Below are 21310 nucleotides of genomic sequence, written 5' to 3'. Positions count from 1 at the left end.
TTTGTTGTGGGTGAGACTCTACCCTCAACCTCCTACACCCCTACCATCAACCATCCTTATAAATCCCATTTTTTGTTGATGGTGGACTCGAACCCACAACCTCCTGCACTTCATTCCTTAGGACCACCTTATGACTCCATAAAAGTCTATACCTATTAGCGAGAATACCACTTTATTACGGGTGAACGGTGTGCTAATACCGTCTTCAATCTGTAATCGACTCCCGAGTTCATATTATTTGATTAAAGATGACTTTGTCAAATTTGGACTTAAAAGAGAATTTTTAACGTTTTAACCACAAAAAACGTGATGACTCCAAACCACTTGAGAGAGATAGAAATTGTGTTTGCCTCTTTCTAAGTCGCAAAGTCGGTATTCCAACCGAATATTGATTCATAAAAATAAATATATAATTGTTTCAATAATTATAATATAAATCATTAAAAAGATGTTTTATCACATGATTAATTATGGAATTTGAATGATACCATCATGACACACATCCTTTCCTTCTTTCTACTTCTCGTGGAAAGTCAATCTATGATCAATTGTCTCTTTGCTATTGATTTTTTAACAATAATTAAAAAATATATTTTATCAAATAATTAATTTATGGAATTTGAATAGCACAGTCGTGACTTGTATCGTATATTCTTTTCTACTTAGACCATAAAGTCGGTCTATGACTAATGTCATTCCTTTTTTCTGTTTATTCAATTTATTTTTAAAATAAAAATAATAAAAATAAATTTATTGAATGAATTTAATATATCTTTTATAGTGGTTCACATTGTCTCTAGTTTCTCCAAAAAAATGGAAGAGATTCAGTGACCAACAAAATCTCCTCACTATTGGTTCCATTGAAAAATAATAACTCGTATTTTAATTATTTATTTATTATCAAACAATTTTAACAGAGTTTTTATAGTTTGGTTATGGTTTAACTCGTGTCTAACTTCTCTAAAATGAGAAGAATGTTTACAATCAAAGACATCTATTCGATATTAACTCCACCAAATTGAAACAATCATATCATCAATATTTCAAACAAATAAAAATCAAGTGAACCAAATCATTAATATTTTCAAATCAATAAAACCAACTCCACCAAATCAACCAATATCTAACCGAGGACAACGTAGTCTAATTTCCTTATTATACTTACGAATACAAATGAGTAAAATGAACTGTTGTGAGATACAAAATAAAATACTTTTCATTAAATAATTTTTTAAGGGAATAAAAGGTTAGGTAATTAACAATAGTACCATTTTATTACAGGTGAATAGGGTGATAGTACCTTCATTAATCCACAATCAACTGTTGAGTTTAGAACTCTTATTCAAAATACTATTTTATCAAATCGAGCTAAACAAATGAGTTTTCTATATTTAATCATAAAAAAAATTAGTGACAACTTCAAATATTGTCGAAATAGAGTTCATCTCCTTCTAAGCTACAGATGCAGTCTTTCAACCGAAAATCGAACCATGACACTCATATTAGATATATTAAGACCAAAGAAAAGGAGAGAGAACTAATATTGTCAATATATAGTTTGTGGTCTTTATATCATTTTAAAATGTTTGTTATGAATATATATATATATATGTATATATATATATATATATTTGTGTGTGTTAAAACACTTTATCTAAAAGGTAAGGGGAAGGGAACTAATATTGTCAATATAATATTTAAAATATTTTATATAAAATGGTATACATTATATTTAATATGATTTTGAATTGTGTTTGAGTATAAAAGTTGGTCCGATCATTATTTGGAGTAGGATAAGCCTTTGAGTTTAAGGTCGAATTTAATTCAAGAAAATAACATGATTAATATTTAGGGTCGGATAAAAAACATGTATTACCATACTCATCTGAATAAAGAAATAATAATCAATAAATAAAAAGAATGAGTAAACATAAAAATAAAGAAATAATAATCTCAAACTTTTAGGAATATCATTAATTAAGAAAAATCTTACCCATTATAATTAGAATTATTATTAACTCAAACTTAGAATATCTTCTAGATGATAATTAAAATATCATTAACTCAAACTTTTAAGAATAACATGCATATAAATAAATTATAACCAATATATAAAAGAAAAAGTTATTTGAAATTCAAATAATAGAATATATATTATAAAAAACAAAAGGAAAAATTATATAATGTAATACTTTATGATACTTTCATCATTTAAATAAATTGTGAGTGGTTATTTTTTCCAATAAATCGTAAGATTATTGAAGAGAATGTATAATTTTCAATAAGATTTTAAAAAATAGATATATTCTTTAAAATTAGGATCAGTAAACTAACTTCTTATTTTGTCAAAAGTAGTTTATTAGATATTATTCCAACTATTTTTTAATTTTTTATTCTTTATTATGTTTATCCATTGCCGTAAATTTGAAGGGTTGAGACCATCTTTAATTGTGGAGAGGGAAATGTATAAAAAAAGAAAAATATATATTATTTTACACTTTTATTATTTAGATGTATTATGATGATATTTATCTATAGTTCTATACTAATAGATAAAGGGAAAACATAAAATAATTACCCATTGAGTATTTTGTGTTTTCCTATTTTATCTTTTATAACTTCTAATTTTATGTTTAACTATACTAATAAACATAAAATAACTATTCATCGATTATTTCCTTATTTTAAGTTTTTTAACATCAAATTTCATGTTTATATAAATTTCTATAATCTATCTATCTATATCTATAATCTATCTATACTATATATAAAGCCAAAACTTGAAATAACTTCCCTCATTGTGTAATTTTCATTTCCTATTTTGCCCTTCACATTATTTAATTTTTTTCAAAAAAACTATATAATCCTGAACAACTACCACTAATACATTAATTAACCACATATTTCACATTAAATTAAACATTATCATAAACACAAGTTATATTCAATTTTAATTTTAATAAACATTAAATCCAAAACAAATAATAACTACCACCATTTATATTCAATTTTAATTCCACTCATTTTTGTTAAAGCAAATATATTATAAATCAAATTATAACATTGTTACTCAAGTGGAGTGAACAAATAGGTATGGCAATAGGATAGAGTGAGTGCTTGTAGCGCTTTCTCATACCCACATCCATCCATCCTTTTTGCATGTATCTGTAAGGGTAACAATTATTTGTGTGTATCCAACATGTTTTCAAGTTTAATTATATATTTTGTGATTATAATACATATAAAAATAATTATTAGATGGATAATTAGATATGTTCAATAATTAAAATTTATTATTATATTTTAAAAATACACATAATATATAATATAATACAAAATTATAATATAAAATATCTAGTTAAAAAATAAATTTATAATTATGCGAGTACATTTGGGGCAAACATCATGATACTTGTACCCACTTATATTTTATTATTGTGGGTATCTATTGCATGTATTTTTTGTGGAAACTTATAAGTAGAGTATTTTTGTCATCATTAGAAGCAAACCAATATAATAATATGGTAGGACTCATGTTTTTTGTTTCTTCGACATCATTTTCATGATTAATTATAAGTGTAATTTTCTCTTCCTTTTTTTTTCATTTTCTATCATATCAAATAACTAAAAATTCACCATATTTCTACTCATTTTTACCTCTTAATTTTTATTTCTTCAACTTTTCTTTCATAAACCAAACATAGCGTGGCTATGTTTTTTTTGGTACAACGAAAATATAAAAAACAAAAGAAACTAAAACATAGGGTACAAGTCCATATGCAGGATAGTGGAAGCTCTTATAGGTGGTGTATCCTAGAACATCAAGGAGACTTGGAGGCTCAAACTAAGTTTGGCCATGAAGTCAAGCATCACGTTTCCTTCACAATAAATATATTGTATATTAACCTGCCAAAGGAAAAAAATAGAAAAAAAGAAATGATGAGGAAAGAATAAATTATTTTCCATTGTTTGGTTAGAAAAAAAAAACAAAGGAATGAAAGAGAAAAAAGCAATTTGACCCACTAAAGTTTTTTCTTCTTATATGGAGTGAAAATGAATGAAAAAGCTATATTTAATCTTAACTTAAAATTAATAAGAATTGTTTTTTTTTGAATCATTCTCAATTTATTAATTTTCATTTTTTCTTTAACACAGATTAAAGAAACACTTTTTTTTTATTAACTTTCCTTTCTTCAACTTTCATTCCATTCAAATTTTCCTTCTTAAACCAAATATTATGTAATTAAAATTACAATTTTTAAAATAATTAATTTATTTCTTACATCAAATAAATTACAATTATAAGTGTGTATTGCTTTATTGTGTCCTACCAACATCTTTTGTGGGTATGCTTAAGGGTAATGCTATTTGTGGGTAACTGTGTACCAAACGAATTTTTAAGGTTAATTATATAATTTTATATTTTTTAATTATATTATATATAAAAATAATATTTAGATGGATAATAAAATATGTCCAATAATTAAAGTATTAAATATACACAATATATAATGTTAAGGTAGTATGAAATTATAATATATAAAATATTTAATTAAAAATAAATTTATAATTATGTGGCTACCTATTGGGGGTAAATATCATGATACTTGTACTCACCTATAAATTATTATTGCAAGTTATCGTTATGTGTATTTTTTATTTTTTATTGATGCTTATGGGTCACGTATTTTTATCTTCCCTAAAAGCAAACTAACACAATAATATGGTGAGAGTCATAGTTTTGCGTTTCTATTGTGTGATTTTCATTATTAATTTTAATTATATATTTTCTCTTAACTTTCTTTCCATTTATCACCATATCAAACAACTAATAATTCACCATATTTTTTATCCATTTTCTCCTCTTAATTTTTCTTTTCTCAACATTTATTTCCTTAACTTTTCTTTCAGAAACCAAATATTGTCTAAAGGTAGAAGAATCAATATCATCAAGTTAATCAAATCCAAAATATTGTTTTTTCTTAAGCCACCAATATAATAACTATTATATAGCTTATAATAACTGACTATGAGAGAAAATATGATTTCAAATTAAAACAATAAGTATCTTTTAATTCTCTTAAATATATCCAACGTCTTTTAATTTATTATAAAATTATGGAACTATTGTGATAATTTAAAATATTAAATATTAGTTTAAAATAGTAATCACTTTAGTCAGGATATGGTCTAACTCAAATTTGGAAAAGAATCTGGAGAAAGTAATGTTATTAAATTTATATTTACATTTAAAAATAAAAGTGTACCAGAATGCATTAAAAAGGTAAAAGGATTAACAATATATAATTTTGTCCTTTTATTTTGTATGTACTTTCCTATCTAGTATTGAAAAAGAAAAACAACCATCTCCTAGAGAGGAAAGAATCATATCTCTAATTAAAAGGGAAAAAATGGTCTTGAAGATCTTAACCTTAAAAGGAAAAGAATTCCCTCCAGATTAAAAGTTGCCAAAAAAAGTATATCGAGTGAGAAAAAGTAAATTAATAAATGGGTTGAGTAGATATATTGGATTAGAATCTAAATTTTAGTTTTTAAAAAATTTCTTTTATTTATGGGATAATATTGGATTGATCCTGACATGATAGAGAATAAAACATCATTTGAAACAAGTGATATTTGTCCACACATATGTGTACGTGTATTCTGAAAATGGATGTATAGATGTGTATTCTGAAAATGCTCAAAGTATATATACAGTAGCATATCTCTAATTGAACGGACAAACAAGATAGAAGAACATAACCATGGCAAAATTGTCATTAATAATGACAACCACAGTGTTGGTGATGGTAGCAATGGCAAATGCAGCTTCACTTAATTACAAAGAAGCTTTGACAAAGAGCATTATGTTTTTTGAAGGCCAGAGGTCAGGGAAGTTGCCACCTTCTCAACGCATTACATGGCGAAAAGACTCTGCCCTTAATGATGGCTCTGATCTTAATGTAACTTATTTATATATATGCATGTATAATTATATTTTAAATATCTAAAGGGGAGACATGGAAATTAAACTAGGATGCATAGAACATATATATATTTTGTAAGAAGTATTCATTTGTTTTGCTTCAGTTTTTGGTTGAATATATATATATATAAATGATGGGCAATATTGTTAATCCTTTGTGCCTATATCAATGAACATTGGATGGGTTTTATTTAGCCTTGTTGTTCCATTTTGTTAATTAATTATTATTGAAACAGTTGTGACTAACTAAAGAACAAACTCAGATTGATATGGTAGGTGGATACTATGATGCTGGTGACAATGTGAAATTCCATTTTCCAATGGCATTCACAACAACGATGCTAGCTTGGAGTGTGATAGAATTTGGAGGGAAGATGGATTCAGATCTGCAACATGCATTGGAAGCTGTTAGGTGGGGATCTGATTATTTCCTTAAAGCTACAAATAAAGAAGATAGTATTGTAGCACAAGTTGGAGAATCTAAAGTTGATCATGGTTGTTGGGAGAGGCCAGAAGACATGGACACTTCTAGGACCACATTTGTTCTCTCTAAAGAAAAACCTGGTTCAGATGTCTCAGGTGAGATTGCTGCTGCTCTTGCAGCATCTTCCATTGTATTTCTGAATACGGATGCTACGTATTCCAAACAGCTTCTCGACAGGGCCAAAAAGGTATATATATATTTGGAATATTGGATTATCAAAATAGTATATCTGATTTATCATTGAAAAAATATAATGTCAACATGTTTTATGACCTTTGTATGGTTAGGTGTTTGACTTTGCAAACAAGTATCGTGGAAAATATAGTGATAGCGTAGGTGACGCTTGTCCTTTCTACTGTGACGATAACTACATGGTATGATTGATTTTCACGAACAGTTAATGAAATACATTAAGTGGTATATATGTATATATAAATATATATGTTTTTATTCCACCAAATACAGGACGAGTTGGTTTGGGCTGCAGCATGGGTGTATAAGGCGACTAAGCAGACAGATAACTATTATGGGGATTTTGTACAGCAAAACATACAAAGCATAGGTTATGGTTTTGCTGAATTTGGCTGGGCTAACAAGGATGCTGGCATTAATGTGCTTGTTTCTCAGGTTATTATTCATTGCTTTGCTTTGCTTATTTTTTAAGGACATGCATGATTAAATTGTTACACCTACCTACACATATGATATTATTTATTACATACAAATACAATATTAGTGCATATTACCATTTTCATCAAATTTTGATAGTGGGTGATAAAAGATAAATCCAAGTCAAGTCCTTTCGTTGATAGTGCAAACCGGTTCATATGCTCTTTGTTGCCACAGTCGAAACAGAAATCAGTGTGGTATAGTAAAGGTAAATAAATCATAATAGATATGCATAATTTACCTCTTTTGCTAGCTCCTACGTACTTATAAACCTGATTTATATATCTATCTAATCTTTTAGGTGGGCTTATGTTCAAACCTGGAGGAAGTAACTTACAACACGCAACATCTATATCTTTTCTGATGATTGTTTATGCAAGCTACTTGCGTAGTGCGGGCCAACAAGTAAATTGTGAAGACAAGTCTGTCTCTGCCACCCCAGACCAACTCATAACACTCGCAAGATCTCAGGTATATATGCATGCAAGGATCTTTTGGACTCGTTCCAGAATATATACCTATCTATATATGAAATGAGTTTAATTTACTCATTATGTATATTTGTTTGTAGACGGATTACATATTAGGACAAAACCCGCTAGGGATGTCATATATGGTGGGTTATGGAAACAAGTTTCCTCAGAAGATACACCATCGCGGTTCAACACTTCCATCTTTGAGTATTCACCCACAAAAAATTGAATGTGGTGAAGGATACAATTATTTCAAATTAACAACTCCTAATCCCAACATCCTTACCGGTTCTGTAGTTGGAGGGCCTGCAGATGATGATTCTTTTCTAGACTCACAATATAATATTTCACAATCTGAGCCAACAACTTACATCAATGCTCCTTTTGTTGGTGTTTTGGCTTACTTCAACAAGCCCTAGAAGCTGAATATGGATTAGTTCCTTAACTATACCTTTCATTATACAAATATATATATATTATGTTATATATCAAGTATCATAATACTCTTTGTAATTATCCTCAAATAAGTGTATTATGCCATTCTGGTATTTATATACCACATAATGAAAACTTTAATTAATCTAGAACCTGCTGTGATGTTGTTCCTTTAAATGATTCTTTTGTTGCTAAAATGAACTATATATGAAAATATGAACTACACTAGCTATCTAAAAAATCTATTTCACATTGAACCCATGGGAATGCTTGCACTCACTATGAAACAAAATAAAGATTCCTATAATTAATAAGAGTTTGTGAACTTAATATTGGATAGCTTTTAAGGATTATAAGAATGAGAAATGAATTAAAAGCCATAACATGACTGAAGATACATTTAGTAGCTACCTAGGAAAGTGTGTTGAGTAGAGCGAGAGCAATGGTATTGAACGAAGCAAGATTAAGAAGAATGCATAGAACATATATATATTTTGTAAGAAGTATTCATTTGTTTTGCTTCAGTTTTTGGTTGAATATATATATATATAAATGATGGGCAATATTGTTAATCCTTTGTGCCTATATCAATGAACATTGGATGGGTTTTATTTAGCCTTGTTGTTCCATTTTGTTAATTAATTATTATTGAAACAGTTGTGACTAACTAAAGAACAAACTCAGATTGATATGGTAGGTGGATACTATGATGCTGGTGACAATGTGAAATTCCATTTTCCAATGGCATTCACAACAACGATGCTAGCTTGGAGTGTGATAGAATTTGGAGGGAAGATGGATTCAGATCTGCAACATGCATTGGAAGCTGTTAGGTGGGGATCTGATTATTTCCTTAAAGCTACAAATAAAGAAGATAGTATTGTAGCACAAGTTGGAGAATCTAAAGTTGATCATGGTTGTTGGGAGAGGCCAGAAGACATGGACACTTCTAGGACCACATTTGTTCTCTCTAAAGAAAAACCTGGTTCAGATGTCTCAGGTGAGATTGCTGCTGCTCTTGCAGCATCTTCCATTGTATTTCTGAATACGGATGCTACGTATTCCAAACAGCTTCTCGACAGGGCCAAAAAGGTATATATATATTTGGAATATTGGATTATCAAAATAGTATATCTGATTTATCATTGAAAAAATATAATGTCAACATGTTTTATGACCTTTGTATGGTTAGGTGTTTGACTTTGCAAACAAGTATCGTGGAAAATATAGTGATAGCGTAGGTGACGCTTGTCCTTTCTACTGTGACGATAACTACATGGTATGATTGATTTTCACGAACAGTTAATGAAATACATTAAGTGGTATATATGTATATATAAATATATATGTTTTTATTCCACCAAATACAGGACGAGTTGGTTTGGGCTGCAGCATGGGTGTATAAGGCGACTAAGCAGACAGATAACTATTATGGGGATTTTGTACAGCAAAACATACAAAGCATAGGTTATGGTTTTGCTGAATTTGGCTGGGCTAACAAGGATGCTGGCATTAATGTGCTTGTTTCTCAGGTTATTATTCATTGCTTTGCTTTGCTTATTTTTTAAGGACATGCATGATTAAATTGTTACACCTACCTACACATATGATATTATTTATTACATACAAATACAATATTAGTGCATATTACCATTTTCATCAAATTTTGATAGTGGGTGATAAAAGATAAATCCAAGTCAAGTCCTTTCGTTGATAGTGCAAACCGGTTCATATGCTCTTTGTTGCCACAGTCGAAACAGAAATCAGTGTGGTATAGTAAAGGTAAATAAATCATAATAGATATGCATAATTTACCTCTTTTGCTAGCTCCTACGTACTTATAAACCTGATTTATATATCTATCTAATCTTTTAGGTGGGCTTATGTTCAAACCTGGAGGAAGTAACTTACAACACGCAACATCTATATCTTTTCTGATGATTGTTTATGCAAGCTACTTGCGTAGTGCGGGCCAACAAGTAAATTGTGAAGACAAGTCTGTCTCTGCCACCCCAGACCAACTCATAACACTCGCAAGATCTCAGGTATATATGCATGCAAGGATCTTTTGGACTCGTTCCAGAATATATACCTATCTATATATGAAATGAGTTTAATTTACTCATTATGTATATTTGTTTGTAGACGGATTACATATTAGGACAAAACCCGCTAGGGATGTCATATATGGTGGGTTATGGAAACAAGTTTCCTCAGAAGATACACCATCGCGGTTCAACACTTCCATCTTTGAGTATTCACCCACAAAAAATTGAATGTGGTGAAGGATACAATTATTTCAAATTAACAACTCCTAATCCCAACATCCTTACCGGTTCTGTAGTTGGAGGGCCTGCAGATGATGATTCTTTTCTAGACTCACAATATAATATTTCACAATCTGAGCCAACAACTTACATCAATGCTCCTTTTGTTGGTGTTTTGGCTTACTTCAACAAGCCCTAGAAGCTGAATATGGATTAGTTCCTTAACTATACCTTTCATTATACAAATATATATATATTATGTTATATATCAAGTATCATAATACTCTTTGTAATTATCCTCAAATAAGTGTATTATGCCATTCTGGTATTTATATACCACATAATGAAAACTTTAATTAATCTAGAACCTGCTGTGATGTTGTTCCTTTAAATGATTCTTTTGTTGCTAAAATGAACTATATATGAAAATATGAACTACACTAGCTATCTAAAAAATCTATTTCACATTGAACCCATGGGAATGCTTGCACTCACTATGAAACAAAATAAAGATTCCTATAATTAATAAGAGTTTGTGAACTTAATATTGGATAGCTTTTAAGGATTATAAGAATGAGAAATGAATTAAAAGCCATAACATGACTGAAGATACATTTAGTAGCTACCTAGGAAAGTGTGTTGAGTAGAGCGAGAGCAATGGTATTGAACGAAGCAAGATTAAGAAGAGTGCAAGTACCTCATTCAAGTCCTCACATTCAACTCATCTGTGCAAGTACCCTAATCTGTTATTCTACTTATCATGTGAAAAAGACGAGGATAGTACCATAGCGGTTGGTGGTTGAGAATTCAAAGTTCAACACTCACTCAGAGCCCAAAGCCCAAACACAAGGCCCAACAATTCTTTCACTAGTTATTCTACTTATCATGTGAAATATAACAAACTGGCATTAAAAATGAAATATAATGAAGTAATCATATCAATCTATATCCAAGTTTTCTATAAATAAAAAAATGACTACATCAATCTATACATTTACAAGTGTGATAATGGAAAAGAATGAAAAAGTAAATGTAAGATTGAAGTAAAAGGTTAAATGGTTGGGATATTTGTAAAGTTGTATAATAAATGAAAGGTGGCAATATGAGATAAGATATCAAGTGTTGGATAGTGGATAGTGGATTGTGGATGAGCCAACTTGAACCACCACACTTTTCACTTCATCTCAAACACAGACACAAAACACAAAACACAAACACAAACACAGCACAATATAATGGCTCTGCTGCAAACTCAAACTCAAAGTCATTTGTTGTTGTTGTCTCCTTTATTCACCACCAGTACCAGTACCAGTACCAGTACCAATAGCAATAGGATTCTGTTCTTCTCTCCGGTAATCAGATCTGAAAAGGCTTCTCATTCCGATTCAACTCCAACTAAGGGAAAGGGATTCGGGTCTTCCTCAACTAAAGACAAAATCATAAGACAAAGGGCTTCCATAATTCGAAGGACCCCACTTCAAAAACCATCTCCTACTCTTCCTTCACAACAAGGGAACAACACTAAGGAACATAACAGCAGCAACAACTACGAAACCTCTTTTATTCTTGCCTGGCTCGCTTTTGGTGCCATCATTCTTCTTGAGGGCATTGCTCTTGCTGCTTCTGGTACCCCTTTTTTCTTCATATTTATCAACACTACACACATTTATAAACTATATTATAAATATATCATTTTAACTTGCAGGCTTTCTACCAGAAGAGTGGGACAAGTTGTTTGTGAAGTATTTGTATCCATCCTTTACCCCTACTGTTTTCTTATTTTTTGTTGGAGCTGTTGCATATGGAGTCATCAAATATCTACAGAATGAGAAAATTACCGATGCCAAATAATGTCATACATATAGTTTTAACATTCTGTTGCCCTTACAAGGTCAAATTATGAATGAGTCACTGCAATCATACTTTTGCTTTTCATCTCAGAATGAAAAGAAGGCTATGTAAGGACCATGTCTTTTGGATTTGGATCCTTCATCAATAACCAACATGTCACTCATCATGCCCACCAGAATGGGATTTTTCAAATGGCTTCATCCTATGTTGTAATTTCATCACTTCTATCTGTGAAACTTACCTTATATTTTATCTTGATGCTAGTTAGTTATTTGGATTTTAATTATTTGCAAAAGAAAAAGGCAGAGAGGTTTGGGGTATGCTTGTGATTTGAGGCTCCCTTTTGCACATAGACAATATAAAAATTGATCTTTGATATATATAGTTAAGTGTTGAGCCATCCTTGGTATATTATATATATAGGCTATTGATGGTTGCCCCTCTTATCCAACGTTTGAATGTGTGTTAATTAGTCATACAATTAGACGCATACATATATTGTCATTTATATATGCACCATTGCCATTTGAAAGATATTTATTATAGATATATTGTATCAGTGTAGGAGATTTGTTAATACATCATTAGAGGAGATTTGTATCAGTGTATGATTGTTAACACATCATTGAGAGAATGATGTATGATACAATTAAAACTTTGTTAATAATCCCAGTACTCGTTGTAGTGAACAATGATTGGTTTCACATCTAAACAGTGTAAAACACTTTAGAAGGATATTGATAGTGTTGGCAGATCAGAGTTAGGTATGTTGTTTTTATTTCGGTTATTTTCTTAGTTGAAAATGTAATCAAGAGGAAAAGTTGCGGATGACAAAATTGATGAACTGAATGTTGAGTATTTTCAATAGTTTATTCATATATTGAATGCCTCCAACTCCAATTAACAAGAATAGCTCAATTAACAAGAATAAAACTGTATTTCATTTGAAGGACAGACAAGACAACAGAGAACTGAATCAATATCACTGTGTAATGCTTGTCATAGCAAGAAAAAAACAACATGGTTAATCAACAACCTTATGATCAAAAGAATTGTTGCTTGAGAAGTGAGTATAGGAGCTTGTGGGAAGTTAAGGCACCGAAACACAACATTGGCTAATGTAATTTCATTTGAAGGGCCCTTCCAGGGAAGTTGAGCAAACTCCTACCATGTCTAAATAGAACACATGATGCAGTAAGCAAACACAACAATTGCATGTGAATAAGTACAAATATAATATGGAGACATGCTTTTTTCTGATAAGGTCTGAAGCAGCCTGTGCACAATACTCCACAACCAACCAACACAGCTTATCAGTTGCAACTTGCAACATGTGTGTGTATGGATCATCCACCATATGCACCACTTCTTTTTATTTCCTTACAATTTCAAATATACAAATAATTCTTTTCTTTAAACTTTCCATAATTAAATGTTGGCTCCATACTCACTTTGGTTATAATTTGTGTGTATCAATTTCATCTCCTAAATATTAAAAGAGTGTAGTATCATTATAAATATTTATACATTGTCAATACATCATTCATTTTATCCACGTTACATGTTTTGAAGAGTCAATAATGATTTAATAAAACTCATATAATGTCGGTGTATACATTTTTTTCTAAATCTTATAGCACAACAAATATACTAATATATCTCGTATTTAAATTTAAATAATATATCTTATTACAATCAATTTCCATTGATTATATCTCCTACATTATATAGTTTGGTAATTAATAATAGAATAGGTATAAAATATAAAAGATTTATGTGTTAAATTTATATAGCAATAATTAATTTTTATGGTAATGGAGTAATTGTTTAAAGTTTTACATTTTCCACGATTAGCATGACATGAAGTGAAAAGCTATCTCACGGTGACCGCAGGAATTGTCCATTGAGAGGCCACGCCTTAAATTCCCAATTCATTCAATTGCAGACCTCTTCTTTTTCTCTCTCTTCAATTTCAATTTCAATTCTTTGTGTGTTGATCTTTTGAAGAAGGTCCTTGTATCGCCATGACCACCACAACTCTGCGGTGGCAACCACTCATTCCATTTCCACCGACCAATAAGAAGAACAGCAACCTTCGACATGGACAAATGTTAACAGTAAAAGCATTCAATCGGAGAGAGATGGATAGTTTCGCACAGAGGATGGCTTCAGGGGAAGCATGGAAGGACGCATGGAGAACTGCCAACGACGGTTTCGAGCGCTTACTCTTCGAAGCTAAGAAGACTGCTGAACGCATTGACCGCCGTTACTCCGTTTCTCACCGTCTCTCCTCTGTTGCTAGGTCTGCCGCTGTTAGAGCGCGTGAGATTGATCGTGACTTCGAGATTGGACTCCGTTTCCGCTCTTTCCAAATCGATTTCTCTAGAAACTGGCCCATGGTATCTTTTTTATTTTATTTTATTTTATTTTAATTTAATTTACCTAGCTCTGTTTGGAGGACAACTAGCTTATAAGCTAGGCAAGCTGGAAGCCTATAAACTGGTAATACCTTATCTGACACTAATATAATAAGCTCCAAACTGAATGTTCAAACTTGGTATTTTACCTCATTCAATTGGAACTCTTTTATAAGATTAGATGATACACTAACTAATAAGTGTAAATTGACATGACAATGCAAGCTTGCCTTATCAAATACATGCTTATAAGCTTGGAACTTATTGAAATAAGCCACTTTACCAGACACCAACTGCTACCTTATTTCTTCATAATGTTTTCAATTACACTCAACGTTGGCAATTTATTCCCATACTCTGCACACTATCTTCCCCATGGCTAATGATGCCAATCTTTGTGAACAAAATTGACGTTTTAATAATGGTATGTTATGTTTGCAGTACAGGATGCAACTCAATAAGTTCCTGAATAGTCCACTTGGTAGGAGCTTTGCTGTAAGTGTGTTATCTTTCCTATTCATATAAAAATTTGGGTATATAAGCTTTTCTTTTTATTCTCCTTCTCTTCAACTCTTCTCAACCTTATGTGATCCATTTTTTATCTTTCAGACAATTTTCTTCATCTGGTTTGCTTTATCTGGTTGGCTATTTCGGGTGCTCATCTTTGCAACATGGGTACTTCCATTTGCTGGACCTCTTCTCATTGGCACTTTGGCCAACACCTTAGTTATTAAGGTATGTATGTATACTTGCCTATTCCATTTCAACATCTTTTTATACTCCCCTTACTTCAAATGGTACTCCACTACCAATATTAAATGTTTATATATCACAATGAACTTAAGTATTTTTTGCACTCCCTTTGATGAACATACAATTGAGTCAGAATATTTTCAAAATTCAAACATTGGTACAAAAAACCTTAATTTTTATTCCCCCCTAGAAAAAATATCCCTTGAAGAAAGGAAACAAGAGAAACAATGAGCAAGTATGAGAACTCTTCTTTAGAAAAGCAGAAACGTAATAAGAATATGAAATTCGCAAAAATGATAACACCCGATTAAGGCCATCAACAGATGTATTAGAAATGATCAATTAAGATTGATTTTAAGCTAAGCAAATTGCTTGAGGAACAGAAGGTTGTGTTTGTTGTAAGAGGTGTAAATCCACATATTCAGTGGATTTCTTAAAAGTTTTCGCGTTTATCTATGGCATAGAACAACTTAAAAGTATGTTGTAAGAGGTGTGAATCCGCATATTCAGTGGATTTCTTAAAAGTTTCCGCGTTTATTTATTGATACATTTCAAAAGATACCACAAGAATACGTTTTTCACTCGCAAAAACCTGTGCTCAAACTAGAAAGGACTATAAGGGTTTTTCTTAATCCCTTATAAGCTGGGGTTCCTTAATCTTGTCAATTTCTCGTAGAGGAAGTAAGGTAATCAGGTGGTATACTATTTGTATAGATCTAATTGCTACAAAACCTTTCTATTACTTATATTTGAAACTTCAAAATTTGCCAGACATTTAGTTTGGGGCTACCTATCATTAAATTAGTTTTTTGTTAGACATAACCGTGGTGTGAAGATAGGAAGCTTGGATATAAACACGAGACATAGATACAGACATGAAACTAACACATGAATATTGAATATTATAAACTTTTAAAAATTATTGACCTTGCTCAAGCTATGACATAAAACTTACATAATGTTAAAACATGTATCCTAAATTAGAATAGATATCAATGCGTCGTAAGGAAACATTAGTGATTGTATGTACAATAAAATACTAACGTTCATCTAATTATTGTGATACACCACTTGTATTGGCACACAATTTCATAAAGTAATTTGAAGATGTAGGTTAGAAGTATCCGACACAGATACATTCTAACATAGGGATGACAACCATTTTGAAGTGTAAATGCTTCATGGATGTGAAGCTTGACTAACATATTCAGATTCAAGTTCCTTGGATTGAACTCTGTGGATATGTTTTCTTACTGTAGTAGTGTAGTGTATAGTATCTCTTGCATTCTAGTTCATGATCTTTTGAATTTATCATTTAAACTTATCTGCACTGTTTGTATTAAAATTGGCTAAAGAAGTGCACTACATTTATAACTGTATAGGGCACTTGTCCGGCTTGTCAGATGCAATTTGCTGGTTACAAGAACCAAATAATTCGATGTACTGGTTGTGGAAACATTGTGTGGCAACCTAAAAATGATTTCTTTTCAAGAGGTGCTAAAAGCAAATCTAACTCCAAGTCAGACCCTGAGATTATTGATGTTGACTTTGAGGAGAAATGAAGGTGTGCGAGTCAGATGTTATTTTCTGGATTTGACTTTGCAAACAGATGAATAATATACAGTGCAATGAAGTCCTATTCATTTATTGTGTTTTCAGCTGCATTATAATAGAAGTTTGTTCTTACATTATCTGTATGAAGTGCTGATAGAGTTAGTTCAGTTGTATTTGTATGGACTTGTAAATCTTTCTTAGTACTATGATAGCTGAGATAGGAGAGACGAAACAGGAAGAAAATAATATAAGAAACCAAAAGACAAGTGAAAAAGAAACAGCCTGTTCTTGGTGCAAACAATTTCTGGAGCCATATCAAGGTAGAAATGCAAAAGCAGGCAGCATCAATTTTTTTGCATCACAATATTTTAACTTTCAAGAGTTAAACGTCATTTCTTTCCTTGAAAGACTGATGACCTTTAATTTAATTCCTCAAAGATTTTTGCTACCAATTCGGTCCATGAAAACAACAAAGGTCAGAAACACCAAGTCCTAAAAAAAGTATCTTTTAAAAGTATCTTGTGAACATTTTCCGTCGTGAATCCAACTCCTACAAAAAGGAATTTGTCTTCAATAGTAATGAGAAATATGAGATTATGGGAAAGGCTTATAAGAAGGAGCTCCAATTATACCTGCCAAGGATAGCTACTTAATTCCATTATTAGGTTTGACTGTCTGTGTCAAATGGTATCAGTAAGTTTTATTACAAATTACGTTCATTGATTTTTTAATCTTTCAAAATTATAATGATTTTCAAAGCAGCAAAGGTGAAACAAAACATAGAGAGGATTGTAAATTTGTTTTTGATTCTGTTTATGTACATTGGTAATTTATGACTATAGAAGTCAGGCATATGAAACAACCCTAAGATGGAGAAAATCCTTCTATTGTGTAATCTTGTATGGACGCAAGAGATCCAAAATGCTCTCTACTAAGGACGCTTAAGCGGGAGGGAGCACTTGCAATGGAAGCATTACAATTCAGCCACTTCATTGTTATTACCAAAGTTCACAATAGGGAGCTTGAACACTTTTTTATACTCATTTTTTTAAATATTTTATGATAATATTTATTTGATAGTAGCATGGAAGTAAAATTAATTTCGTAAATAATATATACATAATTTGCATCGCATTTACCAAATATAGTGGGAAAAAGTCATTTATTTATCTTGATTGTTAAAGTAAGAAATGAAAATTAATATTTATTATTCTGACTCCATGTGTCTATACTATATATATAAGAGATTGAGGAGGAAGTGTTGAAACGATTGATATCATATCATCAGATATGTCGAGGAAGTTGATGCAAGCTCTTCACTACGATTCCTACGGTGGTGGTTCCGCATCCTTGAAGGTTTCACTCTCCTTTTTATTTCTTTATTATTATTCTCTTTCATTCTTTCTCAACTCACAATTCTACAACATAAATAAATAGGATTTTAGGTTATTGCTTCTTCCTTCTTTGCAACATAATTCAGAATCAAGACAAGCGGATCTTATTTTAATCTTTTATAATATGATTTAGATGTTACTTGCTTTGATTGAAAATAGTTAATTTTGATCTTATATAAGCAGCATGTTGAAGTTCCTGTTCCCAGTCCAAATAAAAATGAGGTTTTGCTGAAATTGGATGCAATTACCATTAACCCCGTTGATTGGAAGATTCAGAAAGGTCTTCTGCGCCCTTTATTCTTACCTCGTCAGTTTCCCCATATTCCTTGTAAGTTAATCCCTATTGGAAGATTCAGAAAGGTCTTCTGCGCCCTTTATTCTTACCTCGTCAGTTTCCCCATATTCCTTGTAAATTCCAATTCCAATTCCAATTCCAATTCCAATTCCAATTCCAATTGATTTATGTTATAATTACATCCCATCCTCTTGCTTTATAATAATATAACCATTTCTGGAACAGGCACTGATGTTGCAGGAGAGGTAGTAGAGGTTGGACCACAAGTCAAAGATTTTAAAGTTGGTGACAAAGTTGTTGCTAAACTCACTCATCAAGTACTTTTATTCTTCTTCTTCTTTCCCTTTCCTACTGTTTTTCAACTTAAAATGATGTTTGACTACCTTTGGGTTGGGGGTACAATTCTAACCTTGGCTAAATCTAGATTATTGTGGACAAGAAGCAAAACTTTTTAAATAGAGGAAGAATAAAATCATCTTTCAAATGCAAATTGCAGCACAAATTCAGTTTTCAATCAAAGGGTTGAATTGGAATTCTCCTTACTCTTTGGTGATCTGAAAAACCAAGGAATATTTGTCATAGATATTGATTTCATACCCTCTATCGGTAATAAATTTATAACTACCAAAGGACAACCATATGCTTTACTTGAGTGTGCATTAGATTTAGTCAATTACTTGGGCAGTATGCTCCAGGCTCCTGCCATTGTGGGCTTTGGGGGAGGGTCTTATGCTCTTATGTATGGAGCCCCCTGTCAATGGAAGGGCTGTTTCTGCAGCTAAATCTCGAGCACCAACTGATATGACAACAACACAATCATGTTCCAAGATTAGACAGAACCTAACTGGCATGTTATTATTTATGATTTACTCAGTTAACTATCTGATAACCATTGTATGTGTTGTTTATGCTGAATGGCAGTATGGAGGTGGATTTGCTGAGTTTGCTGTGGCTAGTGAGAGCTTAACCGCTGCCAGACCATCCGAAGTGTTGGCTGCTGAAGCTGCAGCCTTACCTATTGCTGGTCTCACTGCTCATGATGCCCTCACTCAAGTTGCAGGAGTCAAGCTTGATGGGAGTGGACAGCCCAAGAACATTTTAATAACTGCTGCATCAGGCGGTGTCGGTCACTATGCTGTTCAACTAGCAAAACTCGGGAACACACATGTGACAGCCACTTGCGGGGCTCGCAACATTGACTTTGTTAAGAGTTTAGGTGCTGATGAGGTTCTTGACTACAGGACTCCAGAGGGAGCAGCTCTAACAAGTCCATCTGGTAGGAAATACGATGCAGTGATACATTGTACAACCGGAATACCATGGTCAACTTTTGACCCTAATTTGACTGAAAATGGAAAGGTAGTTGATTTGACGCCTAGTCTGAGTTCATTGACGACTTTCGCCCTGAAGAAACTTACCTTTTCAAAGAAGCAGCTGGTGCCATTTTTCGTAACAGTCAAGCGTGAGGGCCTGGAATATCTAGTTCAGTTAGTGAAGGATGGGAAGCTGAAGACTGTTATTGACTCTAAGTTTCCTTTGAGCAAAGCTGAAGATGCTTGGGCTAAGAGCATTGACGGCCATGCTACTGGAAAAATCATTGTGGAACCGTAATCACAGTTTGCTTGGTTTGCTGTATTCCTATCTTATTGTGCAATGTTTTCTGTAAGCTCATATATAAATGAATAAGTAGGCATATCATATGCTGAAAGGATTGAAGTACATGTTTGTTGATATTCTCTTGATGGTTTGTAAATGATAACATAAGGATGCTGTATTGGATTACTTGTCTTGTCTCCTACCAAGTTTTGTTTTCTAGAAAGGGGTTAAGAACTTGAGAAGAAAGTGAAATTCAAGGTGAGAAGTCTAATTTCAGAAAAGAAAATCAACGGTTAGAAATGGTGAATTATCATCTGTTACCACATGCTATGTATGTAGATTATAGTACACTTTCTCGGGAGGTGGGATGCTCGGGCTTGAATTTGCTCAGATTCCTAATTTCATGAGTTGGGAACAAGTCTCCTGACCCTCCATCCATATTCACACACCAAATCCTTACCACTCTCAATCTCCTAGTGTGAAGTTCTGTGAACTACTGCATTGCAGCACCAAACCACGCATATGTGAATGTTATTGTTCCAACACCACATTTTAATAACCTAGTTGTATTGAGGTTGCTTGCAAGTAACACCAAATGAACCATAAAAATAAAAGACATACTTACATATAGCTTTAATTAATTAGCTACATCACATCATTCTCTCTTACTTGTGGCTCACCCCACGTGCACCAATTTCAGCCAAGCCAATAAACTCTTAACGTTAAGATTTCAATATCTATTTCGCATTATATACTTTAGTTGAATATCTGTCTCAAGGAACAACAATACCTGCTCGTTTAACTCCACTGCTAAAAATTACACAAACTATATTCTCACCAACAACAATAAAATTTCTATTACTTCATCTTCAGTTTTTGCATCACATAATAACAAATATCAATTTTTGAATAAAAATTCAAGAGAAAGGGATGTATGCACTTGACAAGAATTTTATATGGCATCACTACATCATCCCAATTTCATTGACTTTTATATGTAAGGATTTGGTATAAATTCACTTGATCAAAAGGATCTTTTAAAAGTATCTTGTGAACAATATCCGGCGTGAATCCAACTCCTACAAAAAGGAATTTGTCTTCAATAGTAATGAGAAATATGAGATTATGGGAAAGGC

At 31.9% G+C, this 21310-nt stretch overlaps 5 protein-coding genes across 7 annotated transcripts; all 5 read left to right on the top strand.

Moving 5' to 3' along the window:
• Positions 5760-8031, top strand: LOC109353062 (endoglucanase 8-like). The gene is made up of 7 exons (XM_019595247.1): positions 5760-5963; positions 6250-6657; positions 6758-6844; positions 6936-7097; positions 7239-7347; positions 7441-7610; positions 7711-8031. The coding sequence occupies exons 1-7, from the start codon at positions 5766-5768 to the stop codon at positions 8029-8031; spliced, it is 1455 nt and encodes a 484-aa protein (XP_019450792.1). The 5' UTR covers positions 5760-5765.
• On the top strand, positions 8638-10513 carry LOC109352812 (endoglucanase 8-like). The gene is made up of 7 exons (XM_019595005.1): positions 8638-8652; positions 8732-9139; positions 9240-9326; positions 9418-9579; positions 9721-9829; positions 9923-10092; positions 10193-10513. The coding sequence occupies exons 1-7, from the start codon at positions 8638-8640 to the stop codon at positions 10511-10513; spliced, it is 1272 nt and encodes a 423-aa protein (XP_019450550.1).
• LOC109351940 (protein LOW PSII ACCUMULATION 2, chloroplastic) lies at positions 11454-12547 on the top strand. The gene is made up of 2 exons (XM_019593655.1): positions 11454-11940; positions 12020-12547. Exons 1-2 carry the CDS (start codon positions 11550-11552, stop codon positions 12163-12165), a joined length of 537 nt encoding a protein of 178 aa, XP_019449200.1. The 5' UTR covers positions 11454-11549; the 3' UTR covers positions 12166-12547.
• On the top strand, positions 14008-17089 carry LOC109353117. Its single transcript, XM_019595291.1, has 4 exons — positions 14008-14564; positions 15024-15077; positions 15192-15317; positions 16718-17089. Exons 1-4 carry the CDS (start codon positions 14190-14192, stop codon positions 16895-16897), a joined length of 735 nt encoding a protein of 244 aa, XP_019450836.1. The 5' UTR covers positions 14008-14189; the 3' UTR covers positions 16898-17089.
• On the top strand, positions 18096-20372 carry LOC109353116 (putative quinone-oxidoreductase homolog, chloroplastic). 3 transcript variants are annotated; one of them, XM_019595289.1, is made up of 5 exons: positions 18096-18245; positions 18464-18563; positions 18644-18691; positions 18804-18895; positions 19500-20372. In XM_019595289.1, the coding sequence occupies exons 1-5, from the start codon at positions 18180-18182 to the stop codon at positions 20187-20189; spliced, it is 996 nt and encodes a 331-aa protein (XP_019450834.1). In that variant the 5' UTR covers positions 18096-18179; the 3' UTR covers positions 20190-20372. The 3 variants fall into 3 exon arrangements, with proteins under 3 accessions (XP_019450834.1, XP_019450835.1, XP_019450833.1); XM_019595290.1 differs by lacking the exon at positions 18644-18691 and having other exon boundaries at positions 18467-18611; XM_019595288.1 differs by lacking the exon at positions 18644-18691 and having other exon boundaries at positions 18464-18611.

This window comes from Lupinus angustifolius, chromosome LG07 (genome assembly GCF_001865875.1).
Source record: "Lupinus angustifolius cultivar Tanjil chromosome LG07, LupAngTanjil_v1.0, whole genome shotgun sequence".
Classification (NCBI taxonomy): domain Eukaryota; kingdom Viridiplantae; phylum Streptophyta; class Magnoliopsida; order Fabales; family Fabaceae; genus Lupinus; species Lupinus angustifolius.
This window is presented reverse-complemented; position numbering and strand designations above follow the sequence as displayed.